The sequence below is a fragment of the Suricata suricatta genome, chromosome 10 (genome assembly GCF_006229205.1).
Source record: "Suricata suricatta isolate VVHF042 chromosome 10, meerkat_22Aug2017_6uvM2_HiC, whole genome shotgun sequence".
Taxonomy (NCBI): domain Eukaryota; kingdom Metazoa; phylum Chordata; class Mammalia; order Carnivora; family Herpestidae; genus Suricata; species Suricata suricatta.
Window position 1 is genome coordinate 97,943,868 of NC_043709.1, and position 23,260 is coordinate 97,967,127.

At 51.3% G+C, this 23,260-nt stretch overlaps 2 protein-coding genes across 7 annotated transcripts in view; one reads left to right on the top strand and one right to left on the bottom strand.

Annotated features, from left to right (window-relative positions):
• Positions 1-1,635: 1,635 nt before the first annotated feature.
• On the bottom strand, positions 1,636-8,324 carry LTBR (lymphotoxin beta receptor). 3 transcript variants are annotated; one of them, XM_029953762.1, is made up of 10 exons: positions 7,966-8,324; positions 7,752-7,848; positions 7,403-7,528; positions 7,168-7,320; positions 6,702-6,798; positions 6,474-6,565; positions 3,853-3,963; positions 3,508-3,533; positions 2,717-2,945; positions 1,636-2,557 (listed from the first exon to the last, which is right to left on the bottom strand). In XM_029953762.1, exons 1-10 carry the CDS (start codon positions 8,080-8,082, stop codon positions 2,316-2,318), a joined length of 1,290 nt encoding a protein of 429 aa, XP_029809622.1. In that variant the 5' UTR covers positions 8,083-8,324; the 3' UTR covers positions 1,636-2,315. The 3 variants fall into 3 exon arrangements, with proteins under 3 accessions (XP_029809622.1, XP_029809623.1, XP_029809624.1); XM_029953763.1 differs by having other exon boundaries at positions 3,853-3,960; positions 7,966-8,323; XM_029953764.1 differs by lacking the exon at positions 3,853-3,963.
• Positions 8,325-9,251: 927 nt separating this feature from the next.
• The window catches only part of SCNN1A (sodium channel epithelial 1 alpha subunit), a 28,660-nt gene continuing 14,651 nt past the window's right edge, over positions 9,252-23,260 (top strand). The window contains exons 1-4 of one of the 4 annotated variants that reach the window (XM_029953758.1): positions 9,252-9,403; positions 9,770-9,938; positions 13,695-13,939; positions 16,052-16,411. In XM_029953758.1, coding sequence (XP_029809618.1) covers positions 16,056-16,411 — 356 coding nt within the window. In that variant the 5' untranslated portion in view covers positions 9,252-9,403; positions 9,770-9,938; positions 13,695-13,939; positions 16,052-16,055. Of the gene's footprint in view, positions 9,404-9,769; positions 9,939-13,694; positions 13,940-14,890; positions 15,887-16,051; positions 16,412-23,260 lie in introns of those variants that run through there. The other 3 variants (XM_029953761.1, XM_029953757.1, XM_029953759.1) reach the window with 3 other exon arrangements.

Below are 23,260 nucleotides of genomic sequence, written 5' to 3' on the forward strand. Positions count from 1 at the left end.
CACCTAGGACTGGGCCTTTGCACAGTTTCTTTAAAAAACATTTCCTCTTTTTATTCTGTTGAAAAATGTGTAAAATGTGTTTTTTATCTAAATACCTTGAATGATTATTAAGGATTCATGTCTGGCCTGGCGTACTGGCAGAGTGGGGGTGGGATTAACTCACGAAGATACAGCTCAGGATGACTTAGTTCTCAAGAGAGGAATTTGGATCTAATGTTTTCATGGTCAACCTTAAGTAACCCGTCCACTCAGTCGGATCCGACGGCTCCTGAAGCATGTGTTTTGTAGCCACACTGTCTTGATGAGCCCCAGCAACAGTGTTCTCAACATCAGCCCCAGACGGTGGCCTTTTATGGAAGGAGCTGTCCGCTGGCAGCCACTTTCCTCCCAGTCGTTCAAGTTCAGGTTGTCTCTCCCTGGCAGTGAGGTAGACAAATTCTGGGGCTCAGACATTTTCTTTCTTTTAATATGTTTTAACTTTCATTTATTTTTGAGAGACAGAGACAGAGCATGAGCAGGGGAGGGGCAGAGGGAGAGGGAGACACAGAATCTGAAGGAGGCGCCAGGCTCTGAGCTGTCAGCACAGAGCCCCAAGTGGGACTCGAACCCACGAATCGCGAGATCGTGACCTGAGCCGGTCAGATGCTTAACCTACTGAACCATCCAGGTGCCCCCCACCCCCAGACACTTTCTAATAATAGAGCTTGAGAAGATTTAATGTTCTATTTGAGAAAAATTAAATAAGACAGAAAGGAATAAACACGTAAACATCATGAGTGCGCCTCGCGAGTCGAAGGAGGCCGGCCCGGACCTCTTCCCCAACAGAATGGGAACTTGCTGTCTCACATTTTGAGTCTAACGTGTGTGTCTTTCCTTTTGACTGGCCTTGTGGAAAGAACACTCATTCACTTTGCGTTGTGGCTCAGGATTTGAGAGGCGACTGAGATTGATATGCCTGTAGGACATGAAGGAGGTCTGATTATTTGAGGAAACCAGCCCATTTTTTAACACCTATTCTGAGAAACTCTGTAAGGGTACAGTATGTGAAGTTCTTACCCGAGAGGCCTCTACAACCTCACTGGGCACAAACCCGGTTTTGCCATTTGCAGCCAAGTTAGGCAAGTCATTTACTCTCTCTGGGGCTCAGTTTCCCCAATAGTTAAACGGGAACAGTAATAGAGTCTATCTCGGAGAGATGCCGTGAGGGTTACATACGCTAATAATGTAAAGCATTTATTTATTTATTAATGTTTATTTATTTATTTTGAGAGAGAGAGAGCGAGAGAGAGCCTGTGCATGTGTTGGGGAGGAGCAGAGACAGAATCCCCAGCAGGCTCTGCACTAACAGCAGACATGGGACTTGACCTCATGAACTGTGAGATCATAACCTGAACTGAAATCAAGGGTCAGCTGCTTAACCAACTGGGCCATCCAGGCGCCTCTATTGTAAAACATTCAGAACACCGTCTGGCAGCTTGTTAGTGATGGCTGGCTAAGATGGTTATTACCTGACTAACATACACCAGTCTCTCCCTGAAATACCTTTGTAGGATTATATTTTAATGTTTTGATCATTGCCTTTGACATTGCCCCAAAGCAATAGAGTTTCTATATAAATCCCAAGAAAATGAGTAATCTAGGTCTCGATCTCCTCTTTATTTGCATGTGGTTACAATTTATAAATACACTTGCCATTTTCCTCTCCTTCCAAAGCTCTCCCTTCTACCTAGTAACTGTACCCAGGCCCGCAGTTTTTAATGACTCCCTTTCTAGGAGGAGAGGGGAGAGGCGGTCCTCCATGTGTCTCCATCTTCATACAGGGTCCACTTCAGTCCATGTGACATGCGGGCTCTCAAAGGGCCTCTGAAGCTTGGGGATGAGCACCACGAATCTGCTGGAGGTCCCACTGATGTCCTTGCAAGTGGCCATGCAGCTGTCCTCCTGTGCCCTGCTTAGGGTGCAGAAGGCCGTAGTGGGCAGCAGTTAGCATCACATGCCGTCTCCATGCCTGAGGTCGAGCCAGTGCAGCCCCGCTGGGCAGGAGGGTCTGCGATGAAGTCTCAGGCCTGCTTATGAGGCGGTGAGAGTCTCGTGGTGCGCACATACCCAGCCAGTGTCCGGCCCTGCTCTCAGAGACGTGTCTCAGGCCTGGCCCTTAGGGTCTGCCTCTCAGGGGCCCTACCCATGCTGTTTGTCTGTCCTGTGTGGGTATGTGGGTAGGGCAGCCACAGGGAGAAGGTGCTGTTGCACCTCCCTTCTCCTGGCTTTTCCCAGACACCAAGAGGCATGGGTGACAAATTGGGTCCTTGGCCCTGTTAGAGGGCATGACACCCTAGTGTCTCTGTTTCAGCCAGGTGCCAAGCTTTGCCATCCTCCTGGTAGGGTGTAGAGAGCCCGGGGGGGCCTGGGGCACCCTCTTCAGGGGTGGGGTATGGAGGTTCTGGGGGAACAGGGGGGTCTCCAGGGCCCCGTGCTCCCCCCAGTACTGGCCCGTTGTAGATGTAGATGTTGCCAGTGACAGTCACAGACCCGCCAGTGACATGAATGCCGTTGGTACCTGTGGGGAGGGAAGCAGAGTGAGAGAGGCCGATGGCTAGCTGCTGGAGTCTCTGTCTTGCTCTGTTTCTTTCAGGCTCATCTTCTCCTCCTGCACACCACCCCTCCCACCCCACCCTCCCCTGCCCCCTCTTCTCCCTGCTGCTTGCCCCAGGCTCACCATGGGCCACCTGGCCTTGCTCTGGGAGCTCAGCCTCCAGCTCCCTGGCCTGGCTTAGAGGACTCTGCTGCTGTAGCACCTCTTCCTCCAAACCTGGGGTCACTGGGAGCCTGGGCGAGGCGGGGGCCAAATCTCCAGAGAAGGGCAGAAGTGGCTTTACCAGGTCAGGAAAATGCGGGTTGACCCTTGGAGGCTCCCAATTTCCATCAGCAGTATTTGATTCCTCTCCCTGCAGAAGAGAGGTAGAGAACCAACCAATGACATGGGCCTCAGATGCCATCTTCAACTCCTAAACCCCATCCCATGCTTAGGCAGCTCATCATTCTCTCCATTTAATGCTCCCTGCCACAGGGCCTTTGCACTTGATGTCCCTCTTCCTGGGGTGTTTTCCCCAGATATTCTGATGGCTGGTCCCTCATTTCTTCAGTTCTCTGCTCAAATATCTGTTTATCAGAGAGGACTTTTCTGTCCACTCTAAAATAATATAACCCTATCCTTTGCCACTGTCACTCACTGTCTCGCTACTGTACTTTATTTAGCAATTATCACTACCTGACACCCATTGTCTAACTTTATTCTTACTCTGCTGGCATGTAACTCCAGCAGGGTAGGTACTTTGTTTTGCTCACTGCTATATCCATGGTGCCCACGATGGTGTCTGGCACATGGTGTGCGCAGTCAATGATTGGTTGAATGAATGTTGAAGGCTGCACATTCTTATCCTTCCTATCCCAGCTGTTCACATATCCCCGTCTGCCCCTCCCTGTGGCCTTCTCAGCCTCCCCCGTTACCTCTGGACGCCTCTTGAGCAGGGATCCTGCAATGGAAAATGAAAATGGTGTAGAGCCTCTGGCTTGTTTTTCACCATTCCCCCGCACCACCATGTTGGCTCCCCACCCTGGGGTCCCAGAAGGAACAAGCTATCTTTGCCCTTATCTCCAGCCTCAGAATGGGGGTGCTGGATGGAGATGGTGGTGTCCATGCTGGGGACAGGCACTGGGAGTCTTAAGGATGTGGAGGGGCAGAAGGGTTAGCACTGGGGAAGCTGACTGTTCCCTCCAAACCCCCTCCCCCATGAGGTGAAGACAGACAGCCGGCCAGGCCTGCATCCCTGTCCACATTCAGCTCCTTCCTACCCAGCTTCCTGCAGAGAGAGGGGTGACTCTTCCAGGTGCAGGCCAGGACCGTGGTGAGGAACAGGAGAGAGGCCAGAGGCAGCAGGATGGCCAGCACCAGCACGGTTCCTGCTAGGACAGCAGACAGGGGACAGCCATGATGACCCCGGGAAAAACAGAGGGGAGGGGAGCTAAGGAACAGCTTTCTGGTCCTCTGGATAGCTCAGGAAAAAGAGGTGACAGCAGCTTTTCCTTTCTAGACCCACTGCAGTTCCTAAGGGCAGAATTGGAGAAACTTCCAGGTTACAGAGAAGGGGAACTAAGTTGGACTTGGGCAGGACCTCCTGACAGCCGGGAGAAGACTCAAGCATGGGTGGAGATCTCTGGGGGGCATGGATGGTGGCCACCGTGTAGAAACCAGGGACAGGAGCAGTCTTGTGGTTGAGGACAGGAGTGTGGGCCCTTGGCTTTCCAGGGCTGGAAGGGGGAGTGGAAGGCAGTACAGGGAAGGTGGGATTTGGGTTTGTAAGCAGACTCAGGCCACAGGGTAGAGCCACCTTAGACCATCTTAGAGCAAGGCTGCTACAAAAGCTGAGACTGTCCCTCTGTGGGGGTGTTTACAGGGGTGGGAGAGTGGGGGTTGCACAGTCTCCGCCCCCTTGCTCAGGGCAGGCTGCAGGAGGGGAGGGAAAGGAGGGCTGGAGTTGGGATTCTCAGGTCTTGGTATACAGCAGTGGATAATTTCTGTCTTTCATAGAAGAGTCTAGAGCACCCATCAGTTGTGCCTGGGAAAGATCAGGAAGGCTTGGACATTTGTATACTTGGAGCTTGCCCTTTCTGATCCACCTAAACCTAGGGCCTGAGGGAGCACAGAGTGGGAGGCATGGGAAAAAACACTGGACCTGGAGTCTGAGACACCTGGGTCCTGGTCCAGCTGGGTGATTTTTTTAAGCCATTTCACCTCATAGAGCATCAGTTTCCCCAAAGATAAAGTGAAGGGGGGTGTGTTATGTACATACTGTCTAAAATTCCAGCTCTGAAGTGCCCACTGTATTTGATACATGGTCAAAAAGTAATAAGAGGACAAAGGAAAAGATTTATGATATAGTTGAATGAAAACTCGGTGACAAAATATTCCAATGACTCCACTTGTAGAAAACCAATTCTATGTCTAGACATCCATAGAAAAATGTCTGGCAGGATGTATTAAAAATGTTGAGTCAATATGCTAAGTGATGGTCCTGTGGGTGATTTTTAGTTTTATTTCCCTGAATTTTCTTTTTTATTTAATTTTTAGTGTTTATTTATTTATTTTTTGAGAAAGAGAGAGAGAGAGAGAGAGAGAGAGAGAGAGAGAGTGAGTGAGAGAGCAAGTCGGGAGGAGCAGACAGAGGGAGAGAGAAATCCGAAGCAGGGATGTGGGGCTCAAACTCACAAACTGTGAGATCATGACCCAAGCTGAGACCAAGAGTCAGACGCCTAACTGACTGAGCCAGCCTGGTGGCCCCGTTTCTCTGAATTTACTAATTTTCTATGGTGTATGTTATTATGGCGGAGGCCCTGGAGTAAGAAAGAACTGAGTACAGCTCTTGGTAATACCAGATACCAGTGAGCGATCTGGGGCAAGTCCCATAACTTCTCAGCCTCAGTTTCCTCCTCCCCTTGGTAAGGACAATTACAGAACTACTGTTGACCCTTGGACAACATGGGGGCTGTGGGCGCTGATCCCCCTGCAGTCGAAAATTCACGTCTAACTTTCGATTCTCCCAAAATCTGAACTACAAATAGTCTACTGTCGACCAGAAGCCTTACCAATAACACAGTTGATTCACACATATTTTGTACGTTATGCATCATATACTGTGTTCTCATGATAAAGTAAGCTAGACAAAAGAAAATGTTACCAAGGAACTCATAAGGAAGAGAAAATACATGTATGGTAATGTTCTATATTGATTGAAAAAAAGAAGCCACATATAAGCGGACCTGCCCGGTTGAAACCCATGTTGTTAAGGGTCAGCTGTACTTTACAGGGTCATTAAAAAGATTACATGAGTTAGTGATTGTCAAGTGCTGGCAGAGTGCCTGTCGCACTAGCTCTCAATAAATGAAAGCCATTATTATAAATATTTGGCAATTTAAAAAAAGTTAATAAACTCTTTCCCTGCTAATCATGTTTACAGTTATTAGAAATATCCCTTAATCATCTGTTAGGCTAGGAAACCAGTAACTTCACAGAAAAGAAACAAGCCAACAAAAAAAGAGTCAAATGTGGGATGAACTCTCTAATAATGAAAGTGTGTAATCTAGTAAAGAGATTTTCCATCTAGTAAGTAGGTTATATGGTGGTGGCAAGTCCAAGATGAGGACAGTGATGTCAGTTCCAATTTACACCTCAAGGAAGGAGGGTTCCTTGGCATAATATTGTATGTAACTTACAAGTTGTATGTATAATACATAACTTAAAAAGAACATGTGTATCAAGCTGGCCTAGGGATACTCCAGTTTTTCCTTAGGGGACTTTTCTGCTTGCCCCAATTCAGAGAGAGAAGGATTCATCTTTTCTGCATCTTCTTAGATGGGAGAACTTGAGGTATCTTCCCGGATTCCTCCCATGTGCCCCTGGGCCCCAGGCTCCTCACCTGGCATCTCCGGGGACTCGAGTGGATTTCTGCAGCTGGTGTCAGACTGGGCAGTGCCTGGAAGCACCTCCACCAGACCCTGCTCCTCACACCTGTGAAGGCAAGAGAGGCCTGATTCAGGCGGGCACAGGGCTGCAAGTGGAGGCGAGCCCCTGCATGCGAGCATAAGGGTGGTCAGCAAGCTGGGATGTCTGGGATGGCAGGGGTGTGAGGTGGGGGTGCACTCACCTTGTGTGGGGCTGGCAGCGGGCCCTGGGGGAGGAGGTGTTCTGGAAGTGCCCTGCCTTACAGGGAACACAGTTTCTCTTAGCCTCCCTGACATCATCTGGCAAGAGAAAAGCAGGGCCAGCCAGGGTTAATGGGTAAGGGGAGTCTCTCCGCGCTGTGAGTTTCCTTTATTCCCACTGGACGGCCCTCCCTGCCTGCCCCGCTCATTTTGGAGCATCTTTCCTGACCTCCCTCTGGCCGGAGCCTCCCTGAGCTGAGAGCAGCCTCCTTCTGAGGCCCCGAACCTGCCCCTGTTTCATTTCTCTGCAGACCCATTCTGTGGGCCTTTCGTCCAGGGAGAGGAGGCTCTTGATGTCAAAGGTATCTACCTGGGCGCTCCCCACAGATGAAGTACATGCTCCTGGCCCCCATTCAAGATCACTGGCACCCAGCTCCCTCCTCCCTTTTGCCCACAGTGGCCTCTGACCTTCAAACTCCACCTCGGTGCCAGGTGGGCAGTCGGAGAGTGGCTCGCAGTGCACACATTCAGTGTCCAAGTGCACGCAGAACATTCCTGGCTGGCAGCGGCACTGGGTTTTCTGTTTGCTGGTGCAAGGCACAGTCTCCTCGAAGCCCAGCACTGATGGGGAGACAGATGAGAGAGCTCGGTGGAGGGCTGCGCTCCCGGAGATCCCAGTCTCCCCGGGCACACAGCCACTCACTCTGGTCACAGGGGCGGCACATCTGGCAGATGGAGAGATGGTTCCAGTGCTCATTATAGGAGTTCTCGGGGCACATGGCACACATGGTGTTCTGGCTGCGGCTGCATTCCTCTGACACATGTGTGCCTAGAATGTGAGTGAAGCAGCCTGGGTGAGGGGGGACGGGGGGCTCCCCTCTCATCTCTGCTGCTTGTCCAGTGACCCTGTCCTCTTGGGGGCTGCGTATGAAGGATGTTTGGCTGCTTCTCCAGGGCGATGGTGTCTGTCTCCCCTCTGAGGCGGGGAGGCGGGCTGGAGTGCCCTGTAACCCACCTCCCATCCCAGGCGTCCTGTGGCCATCCTGTCTCACCTGGGGGACAGCGGGAGCAGCAGATCCGATGCTTGGGCTCGTAGTACTCCTTTTCCCGGTCCTGGCAGGTTTGGTTCTCCGTGCGGTAAGGGGGCGCCTTCAAGGGGAGATGGATGTGGGGGAGAATTGTTCAGGGGGCAGCTGGGGAGGACAGCGAGACTAGAGAGAGGGCTGCCCACACCCCGCTTCCCCTCCCGAGTCTGCCCTCACCCACCTGCGCGGGCCCCTTCCTCATCAGCGAGGCCTGGGATGCTGCCAGGAGACCGCAGAGGCCCAGGACCAGTGGCCCCCAGGCCAGGCCGCAGGGGGAGGCGGCCCACTGCAGGCGCATGGCGGCCAGTCGGCCAGTCGGCCAGCTGGGTGGAGGCCTAGGAGGTAGGTGGGAGGCCTGCACGTCCTGTCCCGGCAGTGGTGGCAGCGACCTCCCCCCAGCCCAGGGTCTGGGACAAGGCTCCGGCTGACGTGCCCCTGGGGCCCAGCGGCCGGCCTGGCCTGGCCTCCAGGGCTCCAAGAGCCGGGCTCAGGAAGTGGGAGTGGAGTGAGCCGGCCTCGGGGCGGGGACAGGGAGCGCTGGGAGCAGAGGCAGCTGTCGCAATCGGGGAAGAGGAACAGGCTTGGCTGCCCCGATGCAGGGCGGGAGGGGGCGGCCGGGAAAGCACGTGAGGGCAGCAGGGCCGGAACCAGGCCTCCTCCCTTCTTCGGAAGCCTGGCCGGGAGGGGAAGACCACTAGGTGGGAATGGACAGCAGGGCCAGTGGACAGTGCTGGCTGTGGGCCTCTGAGAGCAGTGCAGAGCTGACTTGGAACAGGGAGAGAGGGAGCTGGGTCCAGCTGGGTGCCAGATCTGAAAGTGGAAGGGCCTGCGACTGGCAGACGCAGAGAATGCAGACACCCGAGGAGGCCCACAGCCAGCCAGCTGCAGCATCTGGGAACCAGAAGTCCCAGTTGGCATCCAGCTGGACTCCTGGGGGTTCCTGCCCTGTTGTGGGACTTTTAAAGATAAGCTGCAGAGGAATAACAAGCCAGCCAGCCTGCCCAACCGTCCCCTGATCCAACCCAGTGCACACATTAGTGTGCACAGGTCACCTACAAGACACTGCAGAGAGTACAGCGGTCACTGCTCCCCTGTCCTTTGACAACTGGGGAGGACTGTGTAGACTGAGGGGCGGCTGCACTGGAGCTGGGCAGCCCAGCTTTCTCTCCCAGGAGGGAGCCTCTGAATCTTTCTGAACTGGAGGCAGTTGAGAGACCACCAGTCCAGCCACTTTGCCTTAAGCATAAGACGGAAGCTGTGGTGCCACATAGAGACCAGGATTCCAGGGGGCTTGGTCTAGTCCCTGCCTGCTTTCTTCCCACCATTTCCCTGCAAACCATTAACACCAGCCCCTGCCATGTGCCCTTATGCCAGGCTCTCTGTTCTTCAAGTTTCCGTGCTCCTGGCGAACTCCCAATCTGTCTTTGAGGCTCACCTGGGCTCTGGGATACACCCCCACCCCAGGCTGCACAGACCCCACTCAGACCATGGTCTGGGCTTATTGTCTCCTGTCTCACCAGGCTGTGAGCACTGCAATGGCCTAGACTGCATCTTTAAGACTGGGTCTCAGAGCCTGACTGAATATGGCCCATAACAAGTGTCCAGTACATATTTATAAGGTAAATGATGATGCCTTGTCCACGTCACATAGCCAGTCTGTGGCAGGACCAGCCTAGACTCCAGAGTTCCTGATTTCTGGATCCCAAGCTCATTCCAGCAACCTTGCTGCCTCCTTGTGACTTGGGATGTCTCCTTTGGTGTGAGGGGCTGACTTGCCCTCTGGAGAGAGGTCACCTGGGCACTGTCCTGTCCCTCTCCCTGCAGGGCCCAGCACTCATCATTGCACTGACTGGTCTGACTGGCTGGACAGGCTCTTGGTAGAGGGGCTGGGAAGTACTGGCACAGCAGTGCCTGGGGAGGAGGGCTCATAAGAAAGTAAAGGGCCTGCCTGAGTTTAGACATTTCACTCTCCTCTCCTGGTGCAGACCTCAGACCTGTACTCTGTGGGCAAATGTTTACATGGCTGTTCCAAGGCTGCCCAGAAGGGAAAGAAATATCAGAGCAGCACACTCTGCTCAGAGGGGATGCTCTTTCAAGGTCAAGGGAATTGGAGGCTGATCCTGGGCTCACCACTGAGCTCTTCAATGCATACAGGTATGTGCGTGTAGTGGCCTTAGATTCTTTTTCCTTTTTCCTTTTTATTATAGAAGTTCACACACACACACACACACACACACACACACACACACGAAGAGAAAATAATATTGTGAACTCCAGCTTCAGCTCACTGCAGTGTTGTTTCTTCCATACTGCCCTCCTCCATTCTTCTAATCTCCCCTTAATTATTTTGAAGCAAATCCCAGACATATATCATTTCATTTGAAAATATTATAGGATTTTATAAAAAAGAGAGATCTCTTTTTTAACTGAGGTATAACTTATAAACAATGAAATGCATGAAGGACACTAATCTGACGGAATCAGATCAATGAATTTTCACTTTTGTACATTCTTGTGTATCTGTCCCAGAACATTTCCTCCACTTCAAAAGGCTCTTGCTTCACAGGTAGGCGCTATCTCAGATCTTTTTAACCGCAGCCGCCGAACTGTATTCTTCTTTCTGCTGCCAATCTCATGCTGTCACTTCAGCCTTCAAGGACTCGCTGCGTCCTAAACAAAGAGCCTTCAGATCTGGAGTTTAATCCTGGTTCCATCACTTCCCCTCTCTGGGCTTCTTTTTTTTTGTCTTTGCCAGTCAACTGCTGGTTTGCTTGCAGATCTGTCCTCCCCTCTTCCTCTGCTGTTTTGTATCACTACTGGGAACTACGTTTCCCAGCCTCCTTTTCCTCAGGCTTCTGGGTAGTTTCAGCCAATAGGAAGACAGGTGAGTGAAGGACAGGTAGGTGGGAGGAGGAAAGAAGCCAGGCTATTTCTCAGTCTCAGTTTCCTTTCGGACATCAGATATCACCTGTGTTTGCTTGTGTTTCTTTCTTCCCTCCTTTCATAATCCCATCTCCTGTAAGGCAAGTCCCCACTATTTACTTCCTGCCAAATAATTCGGGAGGCCTCTGGGTCTATAATGCTAAATTGCCCTGCTGTCCTTTCAGCCCTACAGATGTAGCTGCCTCCTGCTTCGCTGTTTTCTGGATTGCCTCGTTGTCCCCCGTTGGCTTCTCATCTCTTTCATCACCATGTACTGATTCCTTGGGTGAACTTCCTTCCATTTGGAAGACTTAAGAGTGTTTGCTGTTTCTAAGCTGGACCACGATTGATAAATCTTACCAATAAATGGCTATTATGCCTACCCAACCTTCTCCAGGAGGGTGAAGGAAACTCACAGGGGGATCCATGAATTCTTTGTAGGCAGGGCATTGTTTTGGTTTCTTTTCTGTGTGTTCTCTGCCAGCTTCCTTGAAGCTCATTTCCGTTGGGCAGCACCAGGGCTGGACTGAGTACCCCATAGATTCCCAGAATGTTTGGCTTTCTTCTAAGAGGACCGCTGAGAGATCTTCCTTCCCAGAGGTCCATGAAGATCCCAAGAAGGGTGCCTGGTAGGAATGGATTCTTTTGGGTACTCCTTCTGTCTTTCTCTTTCCCACACTCTTCTTAGCCAACTGGTGCTCTCAGAAAGGGTCTGGTAAATACAGAGAGACGTATCACGGGTGAGGGGGTCATCCTTCTCTAGGGACTTTGCATTTTCAGTGGGAACCATCCCTTTCAATAATCCCAAAGAATTATCCAATGTCAGTTGTGCTGAGGTGGAGAAATCCTGCCTTGACCCAAAGGAATAAACTTTTAATGGTGAACTTCTAAGTCTCCTGCCAGGTGACTAGAGTAGGAGTGGTATGGGAGAAATTTCTGGTGAATCCTCTGGGTTAAGGAGAAATTACCCCCATATAAGTGCAGATAGAAAGACCACTGTTTTCCACAGTGTGCAGCCCAGTGTTGAAAGGCTATTTAATTCTAACTGGTAAGAATAAAGAGGTGCATTTAAGTGAGTGACTCATTTTTTACCCTAGAAAAGATAGAGACTAAAATGGAAAAAGTGAAGGAAATTTAGGTAAATTAATAGATGACAAATGAGTTATCAGAGGAAATTAGGATGTGATGGAGATGCTTTGTCATAGCACATCACTCTCTGCCAAAGATCAGTCTTGAGTCTTAAGATACGAATTCTGCTGTCTTTTGCAGAGTGGGTCAACAAAGAGTGACCACTAGACAGGGGGGCCACCAAGATGAATGAGCCTAGAGCTTGTTCTCAGAAAACTCCTAGTACGATCTGTGTATATGCACCTGCACACACGCACGTACCAGGCTAGTGATCATATACGGTGGTAAGTGCCATGATAGGTTCTCAACAAGGCTCTCTTTAGCAGTGTGGAAGAGAAAGTGATTATTTCCATCATCTTCTGTTCCCCTGAGAGCAAGAGGCAGGAAGCCCTTTTGAACTCAAGACCCTCATCCATTGCAACTCTCTATTTCACTTCTTTCCCTGTAGCCTTTGCACATTTTATGGCCACATAGGGTTAGTGCATGACTATTGTCAGGAGGGAAGGAACTGCTTGGGCCTGGGAGAGTCTGGGGGAGCTCCCAAAACAAGGACCACAACGCCATGGGACCTCGTGGAGCAAAACTCCACTTCTCTGGAAGTCAGGGGAGCAGCACTGAGTGTGGAAAGGAGAGGCTCAGCTATCCATCTGGCCCCATTCCTAACTCCTGAGTGACTGTGGGCAAGTTGCTTTGCTCCTCTGGGCCTCAGTTCTCTTTTATGTTAAGCAAGAGCTAATGCACAGTCAACTGCAAAGGGCCTTTGGGACCATCTGGGCTGCCTCACTCTACCTTCTCCCTGCCATTTCACTTTTCAGATCAGAGCACTGGAGCACAGAGAGGTAAAGTACCTTTTCCAAAGTCACATAGTTTAAAGGCAAAAATGGAAGTCACAGAATACCTATAATATGATCCTGTTTAAAAAAAAAAGTATAATTTTAAAAATGCATGTAAGTCTATAAAAGCCCACAAAAAGATACAGATGGATATACCGATTACAACAGCTCTCCTTGGGCTGAAAGGTGGGTAGGGAATGGAACAAAGGGAAGCTTTTGTTATTCTGTATATTTGTCTTGTTGGAAAGTCGCATTGTGACACAAATGTGCTTGGGCATTATTTCTGCACTTTCAAAAATAATATTTAAAATGGAGCCGTGACAGAAGTGCAGGTTTCTGTGTTTCTCACAACAATGAACTTGCTCTGGCCCATTCCAGATCTAGAAGGACGCTTTCCCTGAGCATGCGTTGCCCCCCTGGCACCCTGACAGGCACTTCCGGGGACACCACGTGCTCCTGGCTCAGCCCAGACCCGTCCTTGCAATTCTTCTCACAGAGCCCTTGAGATGAGAACGATTTGCTGTACTGCTCTGAGCCTGTGGTTGGATTTCAGACACCAGCTAGCAAATAGAAAAGGCAGGGAGGTGCCTCTTCTAACCTTTGAGATCAAACAGGCAAGGTGCTGTGTACTCCATTTGTTTAAGAACCTGGCTCCAGGGAGAATACGGGTTCTAGGGCTGTCTGAGTCCTGAGGGAATGTGGGGGTCAGTGTAGAGAGCTTTCCACAGAGGGGAGATAAGCCAGGACCCAGATTGCTGTGAGCCCGTGGACTACTCTGTGTGTGAACCTCCTAGCTTTCAAAATCAGGTATGGGGAGCTCCGGTTCCCCATGAGTCTGTGGCTGGTTTGTCATGGGAAATAAATGGCAAATGCCCTGAGTAGATATCCCTGCAGGAAAAGAATTCTGATTTTGTGTTTCTCTCTGCTGCTGTTTCGTTCTGTGCCCTCAGAAAACTGGCTTCTCTTTGTGGAGTGTCAGTTTCTCCATCTTGAAGAATGAAGGAAAAACCAGCCTTTCCCTTCTTAGGCAGGTGTCCCCAGCAGATGTCAAGGGAAGTGATGGGACCGGGTTTGGAATCCTGGCTGATGGCAGCTCTCACTTTAAGAGGCCACAGGAGACCTTCTACCCCAAGAGGAAGCCGCAGAGCCCAGCTGCACCCTAAGTGTGGAGCACCTCGATTCCCTCTTACTTGTCTGGTACACTCCTTGGTGTTTCTTGAGACCCAGCTGAGATGCGACCTTTTCCAGGAAGTCTTCCTGGGTCTCCTCAGGGTAAGTGCCTCTGCTTGCCACTCTGAGGCTCCCTCAGCACTTAGTTCTTATCTCTACCACTGGAGTCCTTATCTTATGTAAGGCCTTCTTCCACCACTCTCCATCAGTGCTCAGGCTGGGCCTGTGTCTGCACATCCCTTGCCTGCTCCCCTGGAGGTGCCTCCGGTGAGGGTCCACTGTGGCCCATCTCCTTCCATCAGGCGTGGGGCCTGGCTTGTGTGGTTGGGTCTCCTGCACCTGCTTGGGCCATCTCTGGGCCCTCTCTCTGACCTTTCCCTTTCTGTGTGCTCACTGCTTACAATTCACTTTTATCCTCTTGCTGGATTAAGTTCAGAGCAGAGATATTGGAGGAAAAACACAGCCCCCACCTTTCCCTCTTCCCAGGGCCCGTGCTGACTTGGGCCATGCCCATCTTCTTCCTCCATGCCCCCCCCCCCCCCCCCCCCCCCCCCCCCCCCCCCCCCCCCCCCCCCCCCCCCCCCCGTCCCAGCACTGCCCACATCGCTCCCTCTTCGCTCAGGGCCCACTGTCCCTGGTGCTCCTCGGGCTCCAGGGCTGTGCCCGGGTGCCCTGCCTGGCCCCTGTGCTGCCTCTCGGTGACCACATTCCTGCAACCCCGTGACCACAACAGGGGACATTACACATTCCTGGCCTGGCAGCCAATGGTGTAAAAAAGAACAGAATGTCCCAGGGCCCCACCCAATCTCCAGCCTCACCTGGGCCTCTCCCTGGCCTGGACAAGGTAAGGGGTGGTAGTGAGGAGTCAGGAAGGAAAAGGATGGACCTGGAGGGAGAGTCAGAGAGGGCCTCTCTGCGCCCCGGTGCCCAGTGGAGCCAGGAGGTGTTCTCATTTTACTGAGTAGACACCCCTTTTTCTTCTAAAGACCTGGAGGTGAGGCTGACCATGGGTGCCCAGAGAGGGGACTCAGCTCCTGGAAGCCCACTTGGAGCTTCCTCCCCACAATCTCCTGCCAGGGAAGGGAGAGTCCCTTCAGGGCTGGCTCTGTCCCCTTCATCCTCCCCTGTCTGCCTCTCCTCAGCCCTTCCTCCCAGGCCTTCATCCTGTCTTCTTCCATCCTTCTCCCTTTTTCTGCCTTCCCTGTTCTCCTGCCTTAGTCTCCCTCATCCTAGCTGGTTCTTTTTCTTTGTTTTGCCCTTCTGGCTTTGTGTTCAGGATCCCTCTCCTTGTCCAAGATCTCTGGCCCTCCCCTACCCTTCTGTCTCTGATTTCCTTGCATGTCAGACCCCCGGGGCGGTTACTCTTTTGGGGGGGCCTCCCACCTCCTGCAGTCTGACACTCCCACACCTGCCCTCTGGAGCCCTCCTCCCTTTAGAGAACTCTCAGCTCTGACTCCTCCTTGGTCCCTCCCCCTGCCCTGCTAACCTTTAATTGAGATGCTAATGAGGCTTCTGTCACTTCCATCCCAGCCTGCTGGGCGGGCTCCCTGGCCTGGCCGCTGCACCTGTCAGGTGAGGGGGAGGAGAGGCTCAGCTGCCAGATTCAACTGGAAAGGAACCAGTACCAGTCCAGCCACAACCTGGGAGCTGGGAGCAGGAGGCAGTCCAAACCTCCTGGAGCCCTGCAGTCCCTGGGACGGACACAGCCCAGGGCCAGGGCCAGAGACGAGGGAGAGAACCCACTTAGTTCTAGAGGGAGCAAGGCGGGGAGGAAGAGGAAGAGAGGCAGGACCAGAGAGCCTGGCACACAGACAGGAGACAGGCAAGGAAGACGAGAGCTGAGAAAAGACTCAAAGAGAAGCAGAAAGCAGAAAGAGAGAGAGAGGAGCTGGGACAGAGAGGTCCTGGAGGAAGGAGACTAAAGATAGACTGACTAAGCAGGGCAGACTGACAGCTGAGGAGACAGAAAGGGAGGTGCTGGAACAGAACCCCAAAGGGTGGCTTCTCAGGCAAGCCCAGCTGCAGGTCTCCTGGCCCGGACTCCAGCAGGTCAGCTGGGTCCTGGGATGGTGGAGGGAGGGAGGGGCAGAAAAGAGTGGGCTCAGGGCAGGGCGGGATGTGGGCCTGGACAGAAGCAGCCTCACTTGGGGTCAAGGAGTGAGGCACCAGAGCCCAGATCTCAGCCCTGACCTTGGCCTTCCACAACCCCCCAAGGCTCATGAAAGGAGAGCAGCGCGAGGAGCAGGGGCCAGGCCCCGAGCCTGCGGCCCCCCCGCAGCCTAAAGAGGAGGAGGAGGCCCTGATTGAGTTCCACCGCTCCTACCGAGACCTCTTCCAGTTCTTCTGCAACAACACCACCATCCACGGTGCCATCCGCCTGGTGTGCTCCCGGCACAACCGCATGAAGACGGCCTTCTGGGCTGTGCTCTGGCTCTGTGCCTTTGGCATGATGTACTGGCAGTTCGGCCAGCTGTTCGGGGAGTACTTCAGCTACCCTGTCAGCCTCAACATCAACCTCAACTCGGACAAGCTCGTCTTCCCCGCCGTCACCATCTGCACCCTCAATCCCTACAGGTCAGTCGACCCTTCTTCCGTCACCTCCTGGGCACCTGGAAGGGTGGGACAGGGGGTGCAGAGGCAGACCTGCAGACTCAGGGGTAGGAGGTGGTACTCCTGTCCCTAGGTAGACCTCCCTTTGGGCAAGATCGGGAGCCCCCGACTTGATGGGCTCTGCCGAGGGGGCCCTCCAAGCACCCACGGCTTATCCAGAGTGTGGTTGTTGGACTTCCCTTCCTCCTCCCACAAGTGGGAGGGAAGTGAGATGCAGGTAACTCCAAAGAGCAGGGTAGAGAGATCATTCCCATCCCTTCCCTGGAGCAAGAGGAGAGCGAAGAACAAGCCTCCTCCACCTAGAGAGAATCTAATGGAGAGGTGAAGCCCTTGGCAGGTGCTGTGGCAGTAGGTGGTGAAAGCCGGCGGGGCTGGGCCCTGGTATGTTGGTCTCCGTGTAGAAGGGGACTCTGTGTTGGAGAAACCCAAGTGGGGGCTGGTGGCAAAGCAGTCCAAGAGTCCTGAGGCTGAGAGTAGAGTCAGAAGGAGACCAAGACAAGATAGAAAACAGCCAACCCCTTCCCCCATCCAGCTCTTCCCCCCAAGACCCAGGTGACCCCTGCTGGGCTGTACAGTTCACCAGCCCAGGTGCCTGACTTTTAAGTGCTCGGGTGTGTCCTGAAGTTTTGGGTTTCATCATTGCTCTTTGCCCGCTTTTCTTCTAGAAGCCAGTGGGGATGGTAACCATGGAGAATAAAGGAGGGCACAGCCAGGTGTTTATATGCACTTCTTATTTGTATTTACTCAGTCATGCAACACGTTGGGAACACCTGGAGTGTGCCCGACACTGTGCTGGGCACCTGGCAAATGGGTTCATTAATGATCCATCCAACCTTCACTGAAGGCCAGGCACTTTGCTAGGTTCTGGGGACAGAAAAATAAAATAAGATGGAGGAGACAAGTGGCACAGATAACAGCAGGACAATGTGGCTTTGAGAGTCAGTCTCTGCCTTCAGGGAGTATAGGATTTGTGAGTGCCTACAGGTGTGATTGCATGAGAGAGAGAGAGAGAGTGTGTGTGTGTGTGTGTGTGAGTGCGCAAACATAGGTGTGATTATGGACGATGGAGATTGGTCACATACTGGGGATGGAGGCCTTCCATGTGTTCTATCATGTCCAAAGATGTGTCGTGGGCTAAAAAGGGTTGGGACGTCTCGTGCTGCAGAGAAAACACCGCCGGCCGTTTCATGAATTAGCCTCCATATGCTGTCTGGGCTAAGGGCCCGTTTCCTAAGAAGCTGCTTCATGCACCAGCCACTGCTAAGTACTCTGTGGCACCCCTAATTCTTCCAGCAACCCCATGAGGCAAGGACTATTGTAATTCCTGTTTTACATGTTGGAGACCTAGGCACAAGGTCACAGAGATAGTGACAGAGCTGTGGCTCACCCTCTGTCTGATTGCAAACCCCTGCCTCTTCTTAATATCCAAGGTGTGGGGCATGGAATAAGTGAAGTTTGTAATCAGATGGCTACGTCTCATTTCCCAGCTCTCCTTTTCTCGCTCAGCCTCATTTCTCTTCCTTGGTTCCTGTGGGCTTGACCCTCTGCTGCTTCCCTACCCTGATCTTTCCCCCACTTATTTCTCTTCACCCCCTGGGCCATGGTAGAGGGCGCTGAGTCAGCAGGGTGGGGATGGCGGGTAGGCAGGAAGGACAATAGGCTGGGTAGTAGGCTATCAATAAATATTTGTGCTTGAAAGACATGGGTGGGAGATGGAGAGCAAAGGGCTAAATCTGTTGAGGCCTGCTGAGGGCAGGACCATGGACAGTCTAGGAAAAAGCCCCAGGGAATGAAACCAGAGCCCCTGCCCCTGAGTCCTGCAGGCTGGGCGACAGGTGTCCACAGACGTCCACAGAAAGAATCTCTCCTGCATGACCGGCGGCCACAGGGCTTAGTGGGGAGAGAGCCCCCAGGAAGGGAGGGGGGTCAGGGAATGGTGTCCAACACCTGCTACATGCTCACCCCTGTGCTGGGTGCTTTATAAGGAATATCTCATTTAATCTTGACAAGTCCATGGAGGTGGACATAGTTGTTATTTCGATTTGGAAGTGGAGGTGAAATAATTTGAGCAAGTTCACACAGCAAATAATAAAGAAATAGCAACAATAGGGGCACCTGGGTGGCTTAGTCAGTTAAGCAGCTTACTTCGGCTCAGGTCATGATCTCACGGTTTGTGGGTTCGAGCCCTGCATCAGGTTCTGTGCTGACAGCTAGCTTGGAGCCTGGAGCCGGTTTCAGATTCTGTGTCTCCCTCTCTCTCTGACCCTCCCTTGTTTGCACTCTGTCTCTCTCTGTCTCAAAAATAAATAAACATAAAAAAAGAAAGAAATAGCAGCAATAATAGCAAACACTTCTATAGTCCTTAATGTGCCCCAGATACATTACATTCTATATGAAGTTATTTAATTCTCACAAAAGACTTCTGAAGTAGGTACCAGTATTACTCCCGTTTTATGGAAGAGGAGACTGAGGCCCAGAGAGGTTAAATAACCTGTCCAAGTTCACACCACCACACAGGTGGTGAAACTGGGATTCAAAAGTCACCAACCCACCCCACCTAGCAGCCAGTGCTTCTCAGGTTAGCAGCTGAGTCACAAACCAAGTGTGTTTGGTTTCAAAGTCCTTTCTCCCTCTACCCTTTAAGAAGGCGCCATAGGGTTGCCGGCTGATGGTGGGGGTTATGCGGGGAGAGCAGCAATAAGATGAGGGGTACTTCTCAGGAGTGGAGGAGAGAGGGATGCAGGGTTCTTGACTCCTATTCAAGGAGAGAGGCAAGGGTGGGTGGACAGGTTAACACAGCCTGGTAGGTGGTGACATGAGGGTGAATCACAGGGGCTGGCTTGCGGCAGGTGCCGGAGATGGGCCAGATGAGTGATTTCTACCCAAGCAGCAGGGAGGAGGTGGAAATCAGTGGACAGGATAGACAAGCTGGTGAGATAACAGGAGTGAGGCAAAGTCAGACCAGGGATGCCCAGGGCTGGCAGCCGATGTCCGCAGCCAGTAGAGGCGGAGGCATTCTGGGCTGCTTGGAAACTTCTAAGAGAGGCTGCAGGGGCCACACTAAGCAAGGAAGCGCTAAGAATCCACTGTGAAGGGTCAGCCATGGCAGTCCCTTTATTTGTGGTCAATCAAGGGCTTTTTTCACCCAGGAGAGAGGGCCAGTCTTACCCACATCCACAGAAAACAGAGCCCAAGAACATAGTTTTCATCTAGTCCTGGGAGGGACTGAGGCTGGACCTAAGGAAGAGCTCAAGATGCTGAAACATCAAAGGAGGTCATGGAATCCCTTCCCAAGATGGCAGAGCAGAGGCATGGCACAGGAGTCAGAGGAGAAGGGGGGCAATTCTCTAAAGAGAGAAGCTGCAGGGACTTTTTTTTTTTAATTTGAGAGAGAAAGAGAGAGAGAGTGAGAGCGCATGAGTGGGGGAGAGGGGAGAGGCAGAGGGAGAGAGAGAGAATCTTAAGCAGGCTCCACGCTCAGCACGGAGTCCGACATGGGACTCTATCCCAAGACTCTGGGATCATGACCTGAGCCAGAATCAAGAGTCACACGTTCATCTTACTGAGCCACCCAGGTGCCCCTGAGCCTAACTCTGCAAGGTGGGGAAAGCAGGCTCTGCGGTGGCAGGCCTGGCAGGGACAGAAAGCCCAGACTCTAAGCACTGCCCTCCTTGGCCACCAGTGCTGGGCTCCCTCTCCTTTCAGGACCCTCTCTAACTCTGTAGCTGCTGTTGTTAGAAAGTCCTTCCTCGGGGCACCTGGGTGGCTCAGGCGGCTAAACATCTGACTCAATTTTGGCTCGGGTCCTGGTCTCGTGGTTCATGGGTCCGAGCCCCACATTGGGCTCCATGCTGACGGTGCAGAGCCTGCTCCGGATTCTCTCTCTTCCCCTCCCCTCCTTGCTCTGTCTGTCTGTCTGTCTCTCAAAATAAATAAAAACTAAAAAAAAAAAAAAGGCAGTCCTTCCTTAGGTAAAGCTGCAGCCGACCTCATTATAACTTCTATAATGGTTATAGAAGTTCTGTGTCTTTGACACAACCCTAAAGACATGTCCTTCTTCACCCACCGGCCACCAGTTCAGGTGCACTGATGACAGCAGCATCTGCGGTGTAACTTCCAAAATCCATCATCGAATTCGGGTCCTCCTAAGGAGCCTGTTAGATAAGGAAGGAGATACTCCCCTGAGTCAGATGAGAAAAGCCTCTGAGAACCTCCAGGCTTTGTAAAGGTCACCCAGCTGTTATGTGGAGGAGTTCGAATTGGAATCTGGTCTTAAGTTCTACATTTTTAAGACCACAAAGTCACATGGCAGATAAGTGGCAGATAAGTGGCGGTGCTCCTGTGTCTCCCCAGCCTGCTTTTCTCCAATATCAGTACTGATGATAGCACAATAGCAGTAATTGTATGGCATCTACTCTGCCAGGTATTTTTCTCAGTACTCTTCCTGTATCAACTCATTTCACTCCCATAACAACCCTATGCCACAAGGACTATTTATAAAAGATAGATTTATGTAAGTAATCTCTACACCCAACATGAAGCTCAAACTCACAATCCCAAGATCAAGAATCACACACTCCTCCGAGTCAGCCAGGAGCCCCTGCAAGGACTATTTATTAATAGTCCCATTTTACAGACAATGAAGCAGAGACACAGAGGATAAGTAATTTCTACATGGCAAGCCATCAATTTTTTAAATATTTATTTTATTTTTGAGTGAGAAACAGTGTGTGTGTGCAAACGAGGGACAGGCAGAGAGAGAGGGAAACAGAAAATCTGAAGCAGGCTCTGTGTGGCAGAGCCGTGTGGCTAGAGAAGGTGACAGACAGCTCTGAGTCTATGACGAGGATGAGGGAGGTGTACAAGGCAACAGGGGGTACAGATGGACTTGAGACAGCTTAGGGGGGTATGCAAAGGGAGACTTAGGCAGAGATGTGGTGGCTCAGGTGGAAAGCACTCCAGCCAAGGTGGGAGACCTGGATTCTTCCTATGTGACCAAGTTGAGTTTCTTGGGCTTTGGGCTCCTGTCCATGTCTTCCTGATATTCAATAGTCTCTTCATTTCGTGACACTATTTTCTCATTTAACCCTCTAAGAGCTTCACATGGTGTGCAGATCTAGTGTTGTGCCCATTTTACAGATTGGAAACCTAGGCTGGATTCAGGAAGGTTGAATTACTTACCAACATTCCCCAGCTAGAAGTGTGTGGCTGGAATGCCAGAACCCTCTTTCAGTTAATTCTAGCTCTGGTGCTCTTGCTGGAGCAGCTTGCCAACCTCCTGAGATGGCCACAGCTAGTAGGGACAGAGCAGGGAACAGTATGATGGATACAGTGCTTTCTGACCTGGTTCCTGGCTGTGTGACCTAGAGCAGGTCACCTACTTCAGGTTTTTCACCTGTAAAAAGTATTAGCTAACAGTGGCCAATAGTTTTCTGAATTACACTGAAGATGAAATGAATGTTCATTCTAATACCACAGGGCCTGTCTATATAGTAAGTGCTCAATAAATACTAGCTCTCACTGCCATTCTTTAAAATTTTATTTTTATGTCTTTATTTTATTTTGAGAGAGAGAGACAGAGAGTGAACAGGGGATGGGCAGAGAGAGAAGGAGACACAGAATCTGAAGCAGGCTCCAGGCTCTGAGCTGTCAGCACAGAGCCTGATGTGGGCTTGAACCCACGGACTGTGAGATCATGACCTGAGCCAAAGTTGGACGCTTAACCAACTGAGCCACCCAGGCACCCCTCACTGCCATTCTTTTAATTACCAATCACAAGCAAGTTTCTTGGAACTTCAAACACACACCTTGGACCTGGGCTACATTTTCTGAGGGCATGAGGGGCAGCTGGAGCTGATCCCTGTGGCCTAGCCAGCCAGACTTTATGAAAGAAAGAGGGGAAAAAAAAAAGAAAAAGAAAAGAAACAGAGCCAAGTGGAGTAGACAGTTAATGTAGCTGCACATCAGGGCCCCTGGGGTTCTTGTAAAACAACCTTGTTTGGGCCCACCAATGTTCCCAGTAAACACCAATCTCTGGCAGGTGCCATGCCCCCCCTTCAAGTATGTGACTTTCTTTGAGGTATAATTTACATATAATAAAATGCACAAACCTCTTTTTATTTAACGCTTATTTTTGAGAGAGACAGAGCTGGAGTGGGAAAGGGCAGAGAGCAAGAGAGACATAGAATCTGAAGCAGGCTCCAGGCTCTGAGCAGTCAGCACAGAGCCCAATGCGGGGCTCGAACCCATGAACTGTGAGATCATGGCTTGAGCTGAAGTCAGACGCTTAACTGACTGAACCACCCAGACGCCCCTAAAATGCACAAATCTTACTTAAGCCCTCACTGAAGTTTAATAATCAAGATACTGAGCATTTCCACTACATGGTGGCTCTCTGCAGCCCATTCCTCTCTCTCTCTCTCCGCCCACTCCACGGTCATTCTCTGACTTCTATCACCATCAATTAGTTTGACCTGTTCTCAGACTTCACATCAAGGAAATCATACAATGTGAAAAAAAATTTTTTTTTGTATGTTTCTGGCTCAACTTACTCATTTTACTGAACTAAATGTTTCTGAAATTCTCCCATGCTTTTTGCCTGTATCAGCCCCCTTTCATTGCTGAATGGTATTGATGGACATATGGGTTGTTTCAAACTTTTTGGCAATTATGAATAAAAGTGCTGTGAACATTCACATACAAGTCTTCATGTTTTCATTGTGCTTTTGTAAAGAGTTAGGAGTGGACTTGGGTAAAATACCCAGAAGTGAAATTGCTGGGTCATAAGGTAGATGCATGTTTAACTTTATGAGA